The following is a 20,088-nucleotide window of genomic DNA, read 5'->3' on the forward strand; positions in this document are numbered from 1 at the left end:
CTGGTTAGGTTGGGTAAAACTATAAACAGCAGCGTGTCTGTGTGAGCAGGTGTTTGGTGGGGTAGCGGCACACGCGCCAACTTGTCACATTCAACAGTGTTCTCCCTGCTCTAAACCAGGAAGATTATATTTCGGTCAGACAACCAATAAACAGAAACACACACACACAGAATCCAGTCTGACCCCTTTTTGTTAGTGTCCAGGTTGGCAGTCAAATTCATTAAGCATCTATGGGCGGGTGCCAGGGCCAGAGAGGGACGCCCTTATAAAGAGATTACTCACACACAAACACACACAGTGGCGATTTGGGTGATTTGGGGGCCCTGGAAAGAGGCTGGTTGAAAAATGTGAACATACTTTCTTTCTTTATTGTTGCATGGAACTGCCACTTCCAAAGACACTTGCATTGCTCCCCCTTTCAGTAGAGTAAATCAATTATTGAAAAAAATATATATACTGCTTTATAAGCTATGACTACAGTGAATCACAAACCACTTTGTACACCAATTGTACAGTTTCTTAATCACCATGATCAATCAAGTGCATTCATATAGGCCAACCTTCCTTTTCTCACTATGTGACATTATGTTCTGTGTTTAACTGTCAGAGTTTTTTGGGGATCCAGGAGAGGGTAAACATCAACATCGCTAATTTGTGATCAGTAGCACTTTCGCTACCGCCATCATAATCAAAATTGGCGTCATTACAGTTAAATGAGTGATGATAAAAGAACGACATGATGGAATTGAAACAATGCTGGTGGCCATTCGTGATGGTCCAGGTCAGGGATAGCGCTTCCTCATGTGACTGTCAAACCGTCATATTCAGTAAATAATAACCGCAGCCGCTTAGCTATTCACATTTATGACATAAGTAGTAACCGCAGCCGCTAAGCTACTAGTGTTATAGACACTCACGCTATTTTCGTCCTTCCTTCTTCTTACTGCCTCGCTCATATACTTGTGTTTTATATTTTACAAACATTTCTCTCCATCTCTTGTGTAGTGTAGCAGGGTCAAGCTAACTGAGTGAGCTACGGAACGTCTTTCAGGCTGCTGCCGTGAGAAACAATATGGGACAAACCATTCAAGTAAGAGAGGGGGGTTTGTTCTCAAACATAATATCTTAGAAGGCATGACTTAATTTGAGTATTATTTTGAGTAACTCGATCAGACCTTAAGTATAAAAATTTATATAAACAAGAAACCAGGCAAGCCGGCCCGCAATAGATTCTAACCCAGGTCGCCCACATGAAAGGCTGTGTCAACCACTACACCACAGAGCTGTACACTTGCTGGGTGTCAGTATAGCCTCTTGTCTCTATGCTGAACAAATCCTCTTTTGCCAATGTCTGTTTTAATGGTTAATTGGCCATTAGTGAATGACATTGATATAGTTAAACTGACTAACGTTTTCACTAAGTTTGTCTCCACCACATGTATTGTATACATTTTAACATCGTATTAATCAGTAATAAGCTTTACCGGTATCTATTAACTTACTGGAATAGTCATAAGAATTGAGCAATTACTAAAGAGTCTGACAAAGCTATTTCATTTCATGGCATAAGAATGTATTTTTTTCTTTCATGGCAAAACAACATACTTTTTTCTTTCATTCGTGAATGACATTTATATAATAACTATCAATAAAGGCGACGATAACTAACTTTTTTATCAAGTGAAAAGACGAGAGAATCGTAGAATCTACCAGAAATAATTAATAAATGTCATTGCTAGATTCAAACTTAGATCTTCCACATGAGAGGCACTGTCTTTAACCACTACGCGATGGCATTACATGTTTCAGCAGTCGCTAGACTCCATTGAAGATTGTGTAAAACTCTTATTAAGTTTACCTCCACCACAAATAGCGGCTATGAACTGTATTGCTTTTGCCACTGGCCGTTTTAACAGCTTATTAGCCAGTAATAGGCTTACTCGTATCTACTAACTTCCTAGTAATAATCATAAGAATTTAGCAATTGCTAGTGAGACTGAAGATTAACTATTCCATGCCAGAAACAGTCGCAATATAACCATATAGTTTCAGCCAGCCAAGTCTTCGCCAAACGGAATAATTCACAATGCGTACTTCGCTTCTATAGCATGGAGATACAAACTCGGGACCTATAGCTCACAAGCCCGCTTCTCTAACCACTACGCTATTTAACAAGGGGTAGACAGACAGTCAGTAAGTCAGTCAGTCACTCACTCAGTAAGAGACATTCGCTCTTCTTAGGTGGCTCCGCTTATGTGGTCCGGCAAAAAGCATTATTATATTTTTTACATTTTATTTCAGTTAGAATTTTTACAGGGCCCTAGGCCGTTCAGGGCCATAGGCGGCTGCCTACCTTGCACAATGGTTGTGACCGCCACTGCACACATACACACAAAAACACACACACAAAACAACAACACGCAGCAACAGGGAGACAATAGCTCTTTGAGATTGTCGCCAAGCAACAAGAGAGACTAAAAATACTACCTACGCACGTTCTCTCCATTTCTATACACATTTCGCATGCACTCACATGCACACACATAAACACTTAAGGGACTTTTTATAGCCAAATGTCAGCATGGGGAGATAATTTGGTCTTCTCTTTGCTCCCTTTTTTCATCACAAACACATTACGTTTTGAATCTTATCTCTACTTATCGCTCTCTCACTTGCTCTTGATTTCCTTTTTTTCCTTTCCCAATTGTAGAACTGAAAAAATAAATCATCATTCAGAACAAATGGTGCTTTTCCATTCTTGGAACTGGATTGGATTTTTTTTGGTCTTAACCTTCAAATGCCCAGATGTTGAGCTGGTCTTGACTCGGCTGAGCTGTGCAGGGTTAATATAAAGTAACTACGTTTAAGTAACATCTACACACTTGGATATCCAAACTTTTAAAACAATGCCAGATAATTTGACGAGATGGTCTGGGTCATTTTATAATAAAAAGCATAAAACAAAGGTATATAACAAACTGTAAAAAAAAGCAATACAGTATAGACAGACATTGTTACAGCTTGTATCATCAGTTTTTATGAATCTAACCTTGGCAGGGATTGTTCTTAGCAGTCAGATATATTATGACCTTTCATTTTCCTAATCAATTATCTTCAAATATCCTATTAACCCTGATCTCTGTAAGGTCTTAATTAGCCAGCTGTGATATAATGTTCAGGGGAAGGGCTAAGCTGTTATTACATTTAACATATTATCTTTTAACAGAAGCTCTTATCTGGAATTACTTACAGTATTGAGTGAATACATTTTCATACTTTTTCTTAATCCTGACCCCCATGGGATTCGCACCCACAAACCTGTATAGCTAGCACCATGTGCCACCACCTGGCCCTAAATCTTGCTATCACAAACACGGGGACAGTCTTAGCCATTATATCATTTTCAGAAGACTGGCAAAGGGTGATTGTCTCCAACTGGCCCCGGTCCAAACACCAAGTAGATAGCCCAATATGCGACAGGTATTACAAATGAGACTACAGTTGGCATTGTGGGTGATATCAACCCTGTAAGTGAATAAAGTTGTTCATGCATCCCCTCAAGCAAAATCAAGGGCAGAGGGAGCATCTTTTGGGAATTAGATGGTCGTTCTCCTGAGAGAAAGTGGCTGGGGCAAGGGCTTAGTGAATAAAAAACAATTTGGACTGTAGACAGTGTTTTTGTATAGGTGTGATGGCTAGGGTTTTTTTAGCTGGTTAGTCCTTTGTTTAAACTGAACAGAAATCTGAACCCAGTTAAGGTTCATAGGAAATCCATATATATCCATATATATCCATAGATTAGGGATTAATTATTTCACATAAGAGAAATAAACTTGCGTGCACATGGAATATTTCTGGGATCTTTTATTTCAGCTAATTAAACACTTTAAATGTAGTGCTTACATTTTTGTTCAGGATAGTCTTGTTATGGTTTTAAGGTTGAACCAAGATGTTTCTCTGGTCCACAGAGGTACTAGATGGCTCATCTCATGTCTGGGCAACTGTGTGGACTTCACTTACTCTAACTAAATAAAACAAAAAGAACATCACCATTCACCCAACTATGTGTTGTCAGAACAATCAGTCGCCTTGAGGCTGACACCGTCTCTGAATCATCCCATAAATCTAATTCAGTGTTTTTTTGTGACTGCATGGTGTTTTTCTGCTTTTAACTGGAAATGTATACTTTACAGTTATTACTAGACCACCCCCAATCGTTCCAGCAGTGGTTTACAGACTGAGATAATACAGAGGCCAAGTAATCAATAGATTAAATAGATTTTAGCCAAATGCTCAGTAGAATAACTTAAATTAATAAAATGTCATATTATCTTTACAATAACAATCGATGGTCTCAATGCTGTTCAACATCGGTCTGGGAGAGTCACAGAGATATTGATATACCTACTCACCCACTCAAGTTTTCAAAGCAATATTTTGTCTAGTCCACAGCTAAAATCAAAACCTAAATTAATTGTTATTCAGGCTTCAAAATACCAGCGTTCTCTCTTCCTTTTGACAAAATGCATAGAAATGCATGGAGTTACAGATCTCAGTTTCCGAGAATTGGGCATTTGAGATTTTATTTTGCCTGGCTCAAGACTTGTTTTTTTCACTCATGCAGTGTAAAACGCAGCTATTTTTTATCTCACTGGACTTCCTTAATTTATATTTTTACATGCAGTGTGCAGTGTCCACAGAGTTGCCAACATCTCATATGTATTTGCCAGTGTGCGAACTCTATGTCACTTCAAGTACAGAATACAACCCAAAAAGATATCATAGCCAACACGGTTTACTTGCCTGACTACCTAGACTCATTGCTCTAGAAAAATGATAAACCACACGACAATAGTTTCTTCTCCGCAAAGAGTTTTGTAAAGAGTCTGGGTATGACAACATGTTTTACCATATACCAAATGCAAACACAGTTGGGGGCTTGATGATTTGTCCAACAAAACAAAGGTTTGGGCCAAAGCCAGAACAAAATGAAAAAGGGTTCAAAATGTGACACTGGCTTCAATCCTCTGATTGGCTGAAGATGATCCAATCACTGATTACTTTGTTTTGTGCAACACCCCTCATGCCCCTCGTCAGCACAGTGACAAAAATTGCACGTTCAAACTAACGTATACAGCTAAAGACACAGAAGGGGAAATCATTTTGTGAAACAGTGTAAAATTTTACAGGAAATCCAAGCAGTTGCCTTATATCTTTTTTCAACATAAAACCCATAGATTGTAAAACATTTTTACACAAACATCGACCCACAATACACAGTTAGAAACAAGAGATCCATCATCATTATTGTTATCATCATCCTAATCCCAGTGATTATCATCGTCGTAATTTTTTTTCTATGAAGTTTCATTTTCTTTTTCAAGTTTGATTTTATTCCATGATCCTTTCTTGTTGTTTACTGTTACCTCATATCTTGTTTGGGCATTTCATAATTTCCCACTTCAAAATGGTTGATTCCATTATGTGTATATTGTATGTTTAATGTTTAGTCTTCATATATTTCATATAATCTCATAACCTTTTCATTGTCCTAAACACACTGTCAGTATATCATATAGATCAGCATTGTTATTACAATATTTTTTTCTTTACAATTTCACGATAACAACACCTACACACAAACGCCATCAAAAACGGGTAGAAAAAGTAGAAGGGACAACTTCTGATTAAGTGAGCAAGGTATTTTAGGATTGGCTCAACTTGAGTGAGGGGGGAAGAGGCGTGGTGTAAAAGTCCTCCACTAAGACAATATTAAGACATTCACAGGCTATTGGACCATAAGGCTGGATGGAGTAAGAAATGAAGGAAATAGAAAGAGGGGAAAAAGAGGGGAAGAAAAAAGACAGAACCCATATTGGACAGGAACATTAAAGACAGCATCCCCAAGTGGACAGGAAGGTTAAAGGTCTCCATTCACTATTGGACTGGTATGAACAAGGGCTGGTTCTTTTAGTAATGGCATCCAGCAACCCTTCAAGAGTTGTTTTAAGGGGAGTGAAAGGGGAGCAGGCAACTGACAGAATTACAGTAGGTGGGCTCAGCTACTGAGAGATAAATATTTTCGCCGTTTCAGGAACACATGTAGTTGTTGTGTTTTAAATAGTTAGCTTTGGGGAATGTGAAAAATGTCTGGGCCATTTCCAAAATTGAGTATGCTTTTAATGCATTACTTGTGTATGTGATTCATGCACTGGAAATCACTTCACACCAGAGAGGAAGTATTTTGAGTATGTCTGATGCACGCTGTCCCAAAATGAACAAATGGCGGGAATCAATGCATTGGAGCATTAAGTGACATGTTCTCAGACGAATGAGCTTAGTGTATTGATATTTGTTGTTTATTGCAGTAGTTTTTACTAAACAGTATGTCCTAACGTATGTAGTATAACTAGTACACAGTATGCATTTTGAGGGAGTAACAGGCAAGCCAGATTTCCACCAGGGTCTTGTCTTGGGGATGTTGCTTTCTTCTTTCGATGTTCCTTTAATTACCATGGCAGCAGAGGAATCAGAGTGAGAGCACTAGTGAAGAGAGAAGGCACTTTTTTTTCTTTTCCTCCCACTTTCCCTTCCTCTCTGCCTTTCCCTCCCACCTTCTCATCTCTCTTGTTGCTCTCCCCTCCCAACACTCTTGTCAACGCGCCCTCTCTCTCTAGAACCCAGGTATGTGACAGTAAGCCTCCAGCGACGACAGCAGTATGTAAATCAGCCACATGAACACGAAGGCCAGTGATGTCACAATCTTGGTAGTCCTCGGCCCTCCGAGTTCGCCGCCAGCCACAGACGCGCGCCTCCTGTAGAGCAGCATCATCACACACACACACGCCATCACAGTGAAGAGGGTGACGGAGAACGCCAGCGAGCCCGGGTCGACGCGGAACACCTGGCCCTTGGAACGCCAGAAGACGGCAGCGATGGTCCATGCCACTCCGATACCAAGGAAGACGTTCACCGCGTTACTGCCCGTGACATTGCCAATGGAGGCATCAGCGTATTGGTCCTGGATGGCGGCAACCTTACTGGCAAAGGTGTCTGGGAAAATGTTGGAAGGATTGTGTGTGGGGGGAAGGTAAAGGAGGGAGAGAAGGATGAAAGGGAGAGACACGAGAAGGAGAGAAAACGGGAGATGGGGTTAGAGAAAGAGAGAAGACGGGAGGTGGGGTTAGAGAAAGAGAGAAGACGGGAGGTGGGGTTAGAGAAAGAGAGAAGACGGAAGACGCAGTTAGAGAAATAGAGAAGACGGGAGACGGGGTTAGAGAAAGACAGAAAACGGGAGGTGGGGTTAGAGAAAGAGAGAAGACGGGAGACGGGGTTAGAGAATGAGAGAAGACGGGAGACGGGGTTAGAGAAAGAGAGAAGACGGGAGACGAGGTTAGAGAAAGAGATGGAGTTGAAGAGACGAGGGAATGATAGTGAGACGTCGGATGACGAGGTCGCCAAAATCGATTGTCCGAGTTTGGGAGGAAACACATGAGGGAGGGATCAGGTGAGGGGATGGTAGAGAAACGAGAAAAAGATTAAAACAAGTTTCAGAGAAAACAAACACACATCATGAAAAAGATTGTCATACCCACCATGGACACATACACACACAAACACACAAACCCACATAACAACACGCACAAACACACACACACACACACACACGCACTCCAATTGGTGAATTATTCACACATGAATACCTGAACGCTTACTAAGTCGCAACACATTTCAGCCCAAGAAAGTGTCATAATGTTGTGAGCGGTGAACATAATGGGGAGGGAAGAGAGAAGTGGTTGTGAATGGATGAGAGCAGGTGAAAGAGTTAAGATATGGAGAGAAATGAAATAAAGAGGCGCACCTGGCAACTTAGCACTATATGTGACACAGGTCTCTGGGGCCAAAAACACTACGGCAGTTAGTGTGAGTGTAACCTTCATTCAGTGTGTGTGTGTGTATGTGTGTTTATGTATGGCTGTGTTGTATGTAACCCTACTTCATTGTGTATGTGTGAAACACTCTTGCATAGTGTGTATATGTGTGTGTATATGGTTGTGTTGTGTGTAACCCTACTTCAGTGTGTGTGGGGGTGTGTGAAACCCTCCTGCTTTGCATGTGCGTGGGTGTATGGCTGTGTGGTATGTTACCTTAATTCCGTGTGTGTGTGTGTGTGTGAAACCCTCCTGCATTGTGTGTGTGTGGATGTACGGTTGTGTTGTCTACTACAGTGTGTGTATAGCTTACCTGGCACAGAGGTCCCCAGTGCTACAAACACCACTGCAGTGACAGAGTCCTTAAGACCCACTGTACAGCCAAAGTGAGAGGCAAGGTCACCGGTCACAGCCGTCAAAATTCCTAAAGCAAAATCAAATTATAATTATTTTTGTTTTGGGGGGCAAGTGTCCAATGAAGCAGGCAGCATGTTGTCGGGTTGAGGGTTATGGGTCAGGGATACCTATCAATTGGATAGATACAGTAAGGCAGCCAAACTGTACCAGAAATTGGGTTAGGGGTTACGAATAGAGAGTAAAGGTCAAGGCTATATTTATCAGAGAGCATACCCAGATCTACTGGTACTCTGTTGGATTAAGGGATTACCAGTCAAATGACCTATAGGGTTGATGCCTATGAAAACATACATGAAATGGGTTTGAATAGGAAATATAGCAAAATTAATAGGAAATAGTCATTAACAAGGTTAGAAATTATGATTTTTAACTGAAAGTATAATTGTGTCCTTCAAAATTTGCTTTCTCTAAAGAATCCTCCATTTGCAGTAAAGACAGCATTGCAGACCTTTGGCATCCTAGATGTCACTTCATTAGAGACAGAATACCAGCTGACTTTTCCCTAAATAGTTCTTAAACAGTTTGGAGCTGTGCTTTGGGTCACTGTCCTGTCGTAGGAGAAAATTGGCTCCAATCAAGTGCTGTCCACAGGTTATGGCATGGCACTGCAAAATGGAGTGATAGCCTCCCTTCTTCAAGATCCCTTTTACCCTGTACATATCTCCCACATTACCACCACCAAAGCACACCCAGACCATCACATTGCCTCCACGATTGCTTGACAGATGGCATCAAGCACTCCTCCAGCATCTTTTCATTTGGTCTGCGTGTCACAAATGTTATTTGTGATCCGAACCCCTCAAATTGAGATTTCTCTGTCCAGAAAACACTTTTTTCCAATCTTCCTCTGTCCAGTGTTGATGTTGAGACTTGTGTTTGGCACGTACTATTTAATGAAGCTGCCAGTTGAGGACCTGTGAGGCATCTGTTTCTCAAACTAGACACTAATGTAGATTTGGTAGAGGCAACATTGGCAGCAATAACAGCCATTAGTCTATTTGGATAATCCTCTAAGAAAGTGCTGGGGAACCAAAGGGGTGCATGTTTTTGTTTTAGCTGTAGCACTCCCACACCTGATTCAAATTAAAGATTTAATGATAGGTTGATTACGTCAATCAAGTGTGTAAGTGGTAGGACAACATTTTAATCAGGTGTGTGAGTACTAGGGCAAAAACAAAAACATGCACCTCAGGACCAGGATTAAGAAACACTGCTCTAAGAGCTTTGCATATCTGGACATACCTTAACTGCACACATTCAACTATGTTCAGTAACATATAAAAACTATTGGTTGCACCACAGCTTATTCAGATGTGTCATAGCAAAGAGGGTGAATATTGAAGCTATCAATTATTTTCTGTTTTATATTTGTTATTCTATGGGAACAATTTGCTGTTTTTATGTTTCATTTTGATATTATGGACTTTGTTTGTGTTGGTCAGTGGCAAGAATCCCTGATTAAATCCACTTTGGTTTTATGTTGCACCACAACAAAATGTAGGAAAGTCCAAGGGCATACTATTGAGTGCCAATGTAGTAAAACAGTTTTTGACATTGTTCGTCTAACATCGTTGATAGGCAATTATATCATCCCATCACCAAGCCCTAATTACATACCAATCAGAGATATAGATACGATGAAACAGGCCCAGCCATTCCAGTACTCCGTCGGAGGGACAAAGGCGAACAGGACCTTCCAGAAGACAGTGAGGAAATGCATGATGTAGTCGAAACAGGAGGGAAGACGCTCTTCACCGCTCTCCTCTTCATCATCATCACCTAGAAGGGGGAGAGATAAGCAACAGGCAAGGCGATAAGCCACAAAATCCTTCCAGCGTTTCTTTGTGTCAAACTTGACCACTCAAACTCATTGCTGTGGCCAAATACTATAGGCTACGGCCCCAGCAGTGCATTTCTCCCCATCAATGAGTCTGGATTATAGGACCTCCACAACTAAAATGCAAACACATTCTTACCTTCTGGATTGGTCCCAACAATTATTTGTATGAAAACATTATCACCTTTTGTCAATGAGGTTACAAAAACCTGTAAAATTATATATTTTTATATTTTGCATTATTCACTGCTTATTTTCAACTAGAAAATATAGGGTTGCCATCTGTTTCATTTTTGAAACAACAATTTCCAAATTTGACCAATTTCCAAATTTTACCATCTTATTGATAATTTTAAATGCATTTTCTGTCAGTCAGAAATAAATGAAAATTCTTCATAATAAGCAGCTTGTGGCCCCTCACCCTTGTGTAAGCCTGGCTGTGTGATATTACTTTCTGATATTACAATGCAAAAAGACGACATGTAGCCCCTTTAAGTTAAAAGAACTCGATAATAATACAGTGATTTGTTCAATTTACTTGTTCAGTTAAATGATGCACAATTAGTCCCGTTTATCAATCGTAGGTGGTCATAACAGAACAAGTAGAAAGATTAGCAACACAAAAAGATCTGATTCCGTAAAAAGAATAAAACTTCCCAACATTGCTTGGTTTGAATTCAGGAAATTCTGCAGAATGGCAGTGACATCGCGAGGACAGGAAGAGACAACAACATGACAAAGAGGGAGGTAGATACCTGCGCTGACAGTGACAGCAGAGACGAACTGTTCCCTCCAGCTGCTGCTTCCCACCACCAATGCAAGGTTAGTCTTCTTGATCAACTTATCTACCGTGCTCTACATACATACAGACACACAAGATCCACCACACACACTCGGTTAATACGCATTCACCCGTAGAGGGCTGAATCATACCTTGAGATTTGAGGTTTTTTTTTCTTTTTTTGTAATATTAATGCATTATCAATTGACAATAAAGGCTGCACTACATTCACAGATCTCAAGTTATGATTCCGCTTATGGAATTAGTACACTATCTTAAACAGAGAGACAAGTTAATGGTATTTATTTAATAAGCTTACTGAAGATGCACTCTACATACAGTACACAAATACCACACTGAAACACACACATCCATGCGCGCGCATACAGATACACACAAGCGTATTAAAACAGAGACAGTGACTGAAAGAGAGAATACCTTCTTAGTTCTCCTTATAAGTGTGTCCACCCCACACTACATACACACACACAAACACACATACCAATGATACACGAAAAGATGACAAAAGATTATACGAAATCATACACAAGATGAACACAAAACAAATAAAATGTAACATACTAAAAGAAACAGCACCAAAATCAATTCAGAAAATGAAGCCACACATGCACGTACACACAAACACACACCTTGAACTCGTAGGACTCCTCGATGACCACCTCAATGCGTGTGTTTTCTCCCAAACTGGGACAACCCATTTTGGCGACCTCGTCATCTGATGGCTTGTTCTCATTGGAGTCGCCTAGGAGTTGAGGAATGACAGACGGGATTATTTCCTGTAAACCTTTGTAGCTAACATGGCTCTCAGGAAACTCATTCACCGCTCTACTGAAGAGGAAATGTTCCTCTTTATCTCTTCCAGTTGTAAAAGAAGCTGGAGAGTCACTTATCAGTGTTCTACTAATTGAAAAGCCAAGGGCTGTCAAGTCACATGTCTGTACTTGACTTGAGTTTGAGGTTTCTGGATCACCGAACAGGCACTTCTAATTTTGTAGGAATATTGTTCAGGTATCTTTTTTGGGCCTGAGAGCAATTCTCTGTGCCGTACTGGCCCTTTATTTATACAAAGTAGCCTATCACCTGCCCAGATTCACACAAAGTGGCAAAATAGTTGATCACAGTGACACGAAGACATGATTGGGATTAAAGTGGAAGAGTTACCTTTTGTATTGCTTGATTATTCTTTGTTCTACCTTTTTACTGAGAGCCTATGAGTGCAGGTCATAACTGCAAGTAATAAGAATGTGCAGATTGAGAATGCACAGGATGTGCTTTCTAATCAGAGCAGGGCCATGCAAATGAGTTTTTTTTATGCTAGCAGGTCTCTGTAAGCTAGATCATTAGCAATGTTGTTCTGGAGTGAAAGTGAAGGCACAAGAAATGTAGTGCTAATTAAAATATTAGTTTTAGTGGTTCAGTGGATGATGAGAAAAAATCCTTTGCAGACTCGCCAACATCTAATACCATTTTGGCGTCACCTGGAACTCACCCGCAACTCCTCCCCTGCTCCTGCTCAAAACACTGCTCGTAACTAAAAAAAAACAAGTCTTATAAGCATGAAGCTGGTTAAAGGGCAAAAGTAATCTGCAAAGCAAATTAACACCTTGTACTGTCCATACAATCTGTGGCAGTGTGAAGTATTTTTGAGCTAAAAAATGCAAGGGCTAAGACTGTTATTGGAATGGGGCAAATACACCATCTGAAAAAAGATATGTGAATATAAACATTCTGTTTCGCATGCCAAAGCAGCCAAAATAAAGTGCTGAAAAACGACTGTCAAAAGTTGAGACAATATGTAGACGAAAGTTGACACAACTGTTTGTGTATTGTTGTAATGCTTACATAATATCTTAGATTGCCCAACACTAGCATTCCCACTAATATGATGTTGCAGTAGCTTAATGAACTGAAGATGGAAAGTGTGCTTCACTCCAAAAAGTCATGTGCCAATGTTATTTACCACAACTTAGAGAAAAACTGGTTGATAACATCTTAAAATATCAAAATAATGTGTGTCAAAGTTGTGACGTCTCCTCCAAACATTCTGTTTCTTGTTACTCTGCTCACTCAACCAGGAAGTGTAGACAAGAGTGTTTACATGCCAACAACCTCGATTGAGGTCACAGGCACCCAAGCTGCCACAATGATTTCCTGAAGCACAAAGAGGCAAACCAACCTTATGCGATTACTAACCCCCCAAATGCTTGCCAATTGCATTGCCCTCTGCGGGACCCCCCTTGACTAATCCACAAGCAGGATTAAAAACTGGTCTTGCCAGATAATGTGTCTTTCCTCCGTTATGTTGCAAAAGGGAGTAGGGGTCTCTCTAAAACTTTGCAAGATAGTGCTGCATTATGGTGACATGTCTCAATAATTTCCAACTTTTTTTTCTCCCTCAACCACAATTCCCAGAAGAGTAGCAGGGAGCTGATAGAGTTGAAAACGGGAAGTGGAGTTATGTTTCACTGTCCGTTTTCTCACCATAAGTTAGTTGGGGACCGGCAAGACAAAGATGTCCATGTGCTCTGGGTATACTAAGCCGCTCTCCATCAGGCATCCACCGATCAATGCTGAGATGGAAGGCAAGGAGAGGGCAACATCCAATGTCATTGAAGACATCCCCAAATCCCTTGCCTTCACTGACAACTTGGGAATAATGCATGATTCTTTGGTGGAGCTAAGTGACCTCTGCCCCCAGGTCCAGTGTTGGGGTATAACTATCAACGACTGACTGCTTGATTGAGTGTTCGAGTGGTGTTAGAGTGGTGAACATCCCAGCATTACGCAGGTGGGCAAAGCAATCGCACGGATTTCCTTCAAGGGTTGCTGAAATCTGTGAGAACAGATAGCCGACGAGAATAACCACATTCTGCGATTCTAGCAGACCAGCAAAGAGCGTTCAGAAAAGATTCACCGCAACCACCACCTCTCATGTCAGTGTAATGGACAAGGAGAGCAGATAAAATGATTGATAAATAAAATTAGTTCTGAAAGTCCTTTAACCGTGGGTGACCAGACATCCTGGTTTGCCCGGTTTCAAGCTAGTTGTCCCGGGTCCTGACAAATATCTGTAAAACACGTTTTTCGACATTCACTACCAAATTGTCCCAGCTTTCACAACAATTAAAATAATAATACTGTAATGTTTTCACATACGAGTCAGAGCCAAACAAACAACTGCGTACAACTGCTTAGCAAAACAACAACTCTCTTCAAAGCTCAAGGGAGTGGAAAAACACACAGGACAGTGAATACCACAAGCATGCACAATGACCAACACGTGTGCATAAGCGCATACATGTGCATTAACATGCAGTACACTTAAGGGTCCCAGTTTGGGGGTTTGAAAATATGGTCACCCTACTTTAACCAGACTAGTGGCGTGTGGAGCAAACAGTTAATTCGGAGACAATGCAGTCTAAAAGCTATGTGAGGTGTTTGGGGTAGGTGAGATGGATAGTGTTTTAGGGATTCCAAGTGTTTAAAGACTCCAAAGTTTAAAAAACACTGGTCTCCTTGTCACCGCTGATAAAGTTTCTATATACCATTGTAATATCCACAATTGTATTGATATGTGCCATGCATGAATAACATCCTGACAACCAAGCGAAATGCACTTGCTGTGTACAGTCTTTCCAACCTGTTTTCTTCAAACACAATGGTAGCCCACTCCAGCGGATCTATTCCTTGCCATATGTGAAGGCATGGCTGAATAAAGGAAGTCAACCATGGTTTGAAGCATATCTTTTTTTCAATTACTTTGTTAAAAAATATATTTTTCAGAGTAATGGCTACCATGGAGTAACCTCACATGTCCAAAAATCACCTGAGAATTTGCTCAAAACTTTGGGATCATAGTTAACGTTAGCTAACTAACAAGCTCGTGCTGTCTGAGTTCCACTAGAATCAAGAACCTGTCTTTACTTTTTGTACTGAATAACTACATTCATGATTGACATAGTATTCTTATCTAGCTTTCAAAAAGTCGATAAATTCTTGTATAGTATATGTTTGTTACCCATATTCTGAATCTTGCTTAACACTATAAGTCATTCTGCAAGTTTTTATAGTTAGTACCTTGGAGACAAGCTATGTTAACACTCCTTGATACAGCAGGTTTTTAATTGTTAGCTCCTATAGAGATGAGCTATGTTAAATTATACTTCTGGTTGTTATCTTTAGCTTCCAGACACAAGTCATGCCAACACTATATTTCACTTCGGCTGGTTGTTATCGTTAGTGTCCAGATGTAAGCTCAGCTGTTGCTGAAGCTAATTATTTTTTGTTAATTATTTGGCCCAAGGCTGTAGGCTTTTCATGTAGAACATGAAAAATATTTAATCACATTCATTATATCAGAACAAGGATCAGTTATTTGAAGGGAGAGAGAAACAATGAGAGAGAAATACGCAGGAAAGAGAAATATAAATGAGTGGTTTTACTCACATTTGTGATGGTTCAAATGTGACTTCAGAAAATACCTTCAACTATAATAAACTCAAGATAATACACATATATTAAATATTATATTACTATAATTAAGTTAATTCAAATCCAGGCAAAATACCACCAACGAAAAGGGGACCAGAATTCATTAATGTCATCCATTGCATGTCTTTGACCATTAACTACCACTACCCTTTCAAATGTTTCTATTTATTTTTGCTGGACTGCGTAAGTGGAGACTCCTACTTATTATTTTTGCCACACTGCATCTTAGCATAGGGCTAAGAGCCTCCTAAGCCCTGGGCTAAGCAAGTGTTCACATGTGTATATTTTGAAGTGGGCTAGTACCACCCTTAGCCTAGAGCTAGTTAGCCCTGCTCTGGAACAGGGTTAACACAAACTTTTCAGGGCTAGTCCCAGAAACACTGTGACAAAATAACCAGTATTGCCCAATCACAAAACCTGCCCTTTCACCTTATTACGCTCTTGACCCCCGTCGTTACCAACAGCTATAATGTTTTTCTGTTACGGTCCTTTCACTCTGCAAACTTTTGTCAGTTCATAATACCTGCAAAATCTTAGCGAATTAGTTCTTGCAGGTTGCTTTGGTCGTTGATTAACGTTTTTCTTTTTCTTTGTGTAGTTTTAACAAAGTTGTCAAAGCAAATACTGACAGGGTGAGCATCTTGATCAACCAATGTCATGAAGTCTTTAACTGAATTGTGGTAGCGTAACATTGATCGTGTGCCAGTGATGCACTGGAACATTATTCGCATGCCAGAGCAAATGTAACATTTGTAGCTTATCATGTAATGTTAAATGGTATTGTGTTGTATTTATTTGGAATACAAGTGTGAATCCTTAACCTAGGGTTAACAAACTCTTGTGTGAACACAGGCTAAGCTAACACAGGGCCAATCTTAGCTTAGGGCTAAGATAGCCCAGAGCTGAGAACAATGCAGTGTGTAAAGGCCTTTAGTAGTTTAATTGTTGCACTCAGGACTTCCTTTTTGGTTTCCTTCCCTTTATTTATTTATTAGGTATATGTTAATACACACACACACACAAAGTGTTTATTTTCTTATATATTATGTACATTTCTACAATTACTGTGTTTTTTCATTTTAATATTTTTTTAATCACTATTATCTCTTTTCTATTTGTGTTATATTTAGCACTGATGAGTGGAAAAAGGGAATTTAATTGTGTGGCCCTGTGTATCCATTTGCATATCAATCAAAACAAGCAAAACTTGAAACCCAAACAAAATCACAAACATGCGCACCGTGTTTCTGACCAACATCAAGCAGTAGTGGCTCCCCCAATTCCATGGTGAAGGTTTTGTTCTTCTCATACAGCTCATCATCGATAATTTTCACTTCTATTATCTTCCTACAGACAAAAAGAGAGAGGGACAAGGGGGGGAGAGAAAAATACATTATTATTGTTCTTAAGAGTGAGAGGAGAGAGGGGAGGGAGGGAGAGGGGAGGAAGGGAGAGGGGAGGAAGGGAGAGGGGAGGGAGGGAGAGGGGAGGGAGGGAGGGAGAGGGGAGGAAGGGAGAGAGGAGGGAGGGAGAGGGGAGGAAGGGAGAGAGGAGGGAGGGAGAGGGGAGGAAGGGAGAGGGGAGGGAGGGACAGAAGAAACAGAGAGTCACACCCTCTCACTCACAGCTAAGGTGAGTTAGTGAATTAGCTGGGGTGCAAAACAGTGTAGAACAGACCTTCAATATGAACAGACCTAGTCAAAACTAAAAAGAATACACACAAACACACAGACTGACAAACATACTGTACACATTCATACACAGTGAACACCATCCCGCGCACCACACTGCTGACAGAGACACACACACATACACACAAGTCATGCATACACTTACACCGATCAGCCATAACATTATGACCACTGACAGGTGAAGTGAATAACACTGATACACCCATCAGCCATAACATTATCACCACTGACAGGTGAAGTGAATAACACTGATACACCCATCAGCCATAACATTATGACCACTGACAGGTGAAGTGAATAACACTGATACACCAATCAACCATAACATTATCACCACTGACAGGTGAAGTGAATAACACTGATACACCAATCAGCCATAACATTATGATCACTGACAGGTGAAGTGAATAACACTGATACACCCATCAGCCATAACATTATGAGCACTGACAGGTGAAGTGAATAACACTGATACACCCATCAGCCATAACATTATGACCACTGACAGGTGAAGTGAATAACACTGATACACCCATCAGCCATAACATTATGACCACTGACAGGTGAAGTGAATAACACTGATACACCCATCAGCCATAACATTATGACCACTGACAGGTGAAGTGAATAACACTGATACACCCATCAGCCATAACATTATGACCACTGACAGGTGAAGTGAATAACACTGATACACCCATCAGCCATAACATTATGAGCACTGACAGGTGAAGTGAATAACACTGATAATCTCGTTATCATGCCTCAATGGGTCAGGGCTGTTTTGGCGGCAAAAGGGGGACATACACAATATTAGGCAGGAAGTCATAATGTTATGGCTGATCAGTGTATACAGTAAACATTACACCCTCCACATATATACACATAAATACAATCTTCCACCATGTATAATGGATGAATACACTTCTGCGAAATACTTTGATTTAAGCAATTTCAGATAGGTGTGTAAACAAGACAGTTTTCTATGCGCAGTGGTAGTGCATTGCTGTGCCCCTTTAATGCATTTGACATTTTGTTGTTGTCAGTTCCTCATTCTCATGCATTTAAATTAGGATTTGTTTAACCACTTATTTAGACAACATACACCACACTTTTTAAAGGCAACTCGTTTTATAAGTCCTCAACCCTGAAGTTTAGAACAAGGGTTGGTATTTGAAGTATCAAGTGAAACGTATGCTCAATTAGATTATCAATAACTAAACTAATAGGTCCCTGCCCTGCTGCAAAGTCAATTGCAAGCCAAATTGCCGTCCAGTGGGTTTTAAGACATTTGGTTGTTTCTGATCAGTGAAGACAAGTGAGCCAATTGCAATGGCAACCATGATACGGTGAAGGGGGAGTGAATCTGGTTGCCAAACCCAAAGTCAATTTCCTTGCTCATTACATGATAAAGCAAATCTAATTCTAAAGAAGGGCAAACCAGCGGATGAATACACCTCATTCAGACCTATATCAATTCTGAATTTGGATAAACAGAAGTTTTTCTTCTGGGTAAGCTTTTGGCAATTGAGACATTGCTCCCTTCACTCATCAATACTGACAAGGGTCTGTGAAGGGCACATATTGTTATTATGATATAATAAGAGTTCTAAACATTCTCCAGCATGCTAATCTGAAAAGTCCTGTTGTGTTTTTTGAGCCTTTAGCTTTTGGAATAAGTTCAGGGTGAGGATGTACTAAGACTTGGTCAAAGCATGTTTTCGCTATATGCAGATTATGTTTTGATTTTCCTGGACTCACTTTTAGACATTAGATTCCTAGGCTTTTAGACCTCCTCATATGGTGAGTTCTCGGGTTTTAAAATGTACTACACCAAGTCCAAAGCTATGGCACTCAACAACTCCAAGATTGTGAATTCTCCCAAATGTTCTCCCGGCTTTACTTAGGATTTAAAATCTCCTCGGCATTAAAAGATCTGTAAAGATTAAATGTCTCCCCACTTCTTCTTTATATCAAGAATGATCTTGGAGTAGCCTGCCTTTATCCTGGTTGGGTCATATTCACTGTATTAAAATGTATATTAATCCTCACCTTCAATATCCTTTCAAATTTTCCTTACGTTGCTTCACAGGACAGTTTTTCAATAAAAAAACTGTTTTTATTATATCATTATTTTGGCAAAGGAAAAATATAGCTCACCTTGCCTAACAGATTAGGTGGTCTAGGAGCCCTTTCTCTTGAATGATTTGGTGTCTCAGTTGAGATTCATCCCTGAGTGGTTTACTGAAACACCAAATTCATGAGAGCGTATCAGCTAACCTTGAAGCTAGGAGGTCCCAATGATTAGTTTTCTTTACTGGACCCCTTCACATGAGAATTCTGAGTTTGTATTGGAGATGAGGGGAGGCTTCTCTTCAAGGAAAGGTAATGTTGTTGAGGATATTGTGCAGACAAACAAAATTCTTACATTTGACCAGATAGTTGGTAAATTTGGCAACCCCCAAAGTGACTTCACTAAACAGCATCAGATGTGTAATTTCAAATTTGCAAAATTAAAATTACTTTCAGTTGACTTCTTAATTTCTCCAATTGAGAACCTGTTGAAAACAATGCAGGTCAAATCTGTCAGTAGATGCTTTTACCATTTGCTGTTCATGTTTAGGAAAGACAATGTAGGCAAAACTAAGATGTTACTGGAGGCTGATGTAGGCTCCCACATAGAGCTTGTAAATTGGGATTACATTTGTCTACCCACCACCCTATTTCCTGACTTGGAACTCGTCTTAGAAGATGCCATGTAAAATGCTACATCGTCTGCATGTCACTCCTATGTTTAGGCGAAGTATGAACCCAAATTTGCCAAAGCTTTTTAATACGTCAAGGGGCAGAAGGATCTCATATTCATTGCTTCTGGTGCTGTTCTCATATACAAAGAATTTAATGTTTTACTTTGCAATT

At 40.1% G+C, this 20,088-nt stretch overlaps 1 protein-coding gene across 2 annotated transcripts in view; it reads right to left on the reverse strand.

The window, feature by feature from the left end:
• Positions 1–6,337: 6,337 nt before the first annotated feature.
• Positions 6,338–20,088, reverse strand: part of slc8a4b (solute carrier family 8 member 4b) — a 158,092-nt gene continuing 144,341 nt past the window's right edge. The window contains exons 10-16 of one of the 2 annotated variants that reach the window (XM_013140315.3): positions 16,719–16,825; positions 11,617–11,729; positions 11,405–11,440; positions 10,941–11,040; positions 9,966–10,127; positions 8,245–8,355; positions 6,338–7,053 (exon numbers count right to left, since the gene is read on the reverse strand). In XM_013140315.3, the coding sequence (XP_012995769.1) occupies positions 6,674–7,053; positions 8,245–8,355; positions 9,966–10,127; positions 10,941–11,040; positions 11,405–11,440; positions 11,617–11,729; positions 16,719–16,825 (1,009 nt within the window). In that variant the 3' untranslated portion in view covers positions 6,338–6,673. The remainder of the gene's footprint in view (positions 7,054–8,244; positions 8,356–9,965; positions 10,128–10,940; positions 11,041–11,404; positions 11,441–11,616; positions 11,730–16,718; positions 16,826–20,088) is intronic. The other variant, XM_013140317.3, reaches the window with a different exon arrangement.

This window comes from Esox lucius, chromosome 24, assembly GCF_011004845.1.
Source record: "Esox lucius isolate fEsoLuc1 chromosome 24, fEsoLuc1.pri, whole genome shotgun sequence".
Lineage (NCBI taxonomy): Eukaryota > Metazoa > Chordata > Actinopteri > Esociformes > Esocidae > Esox > Esox lucius.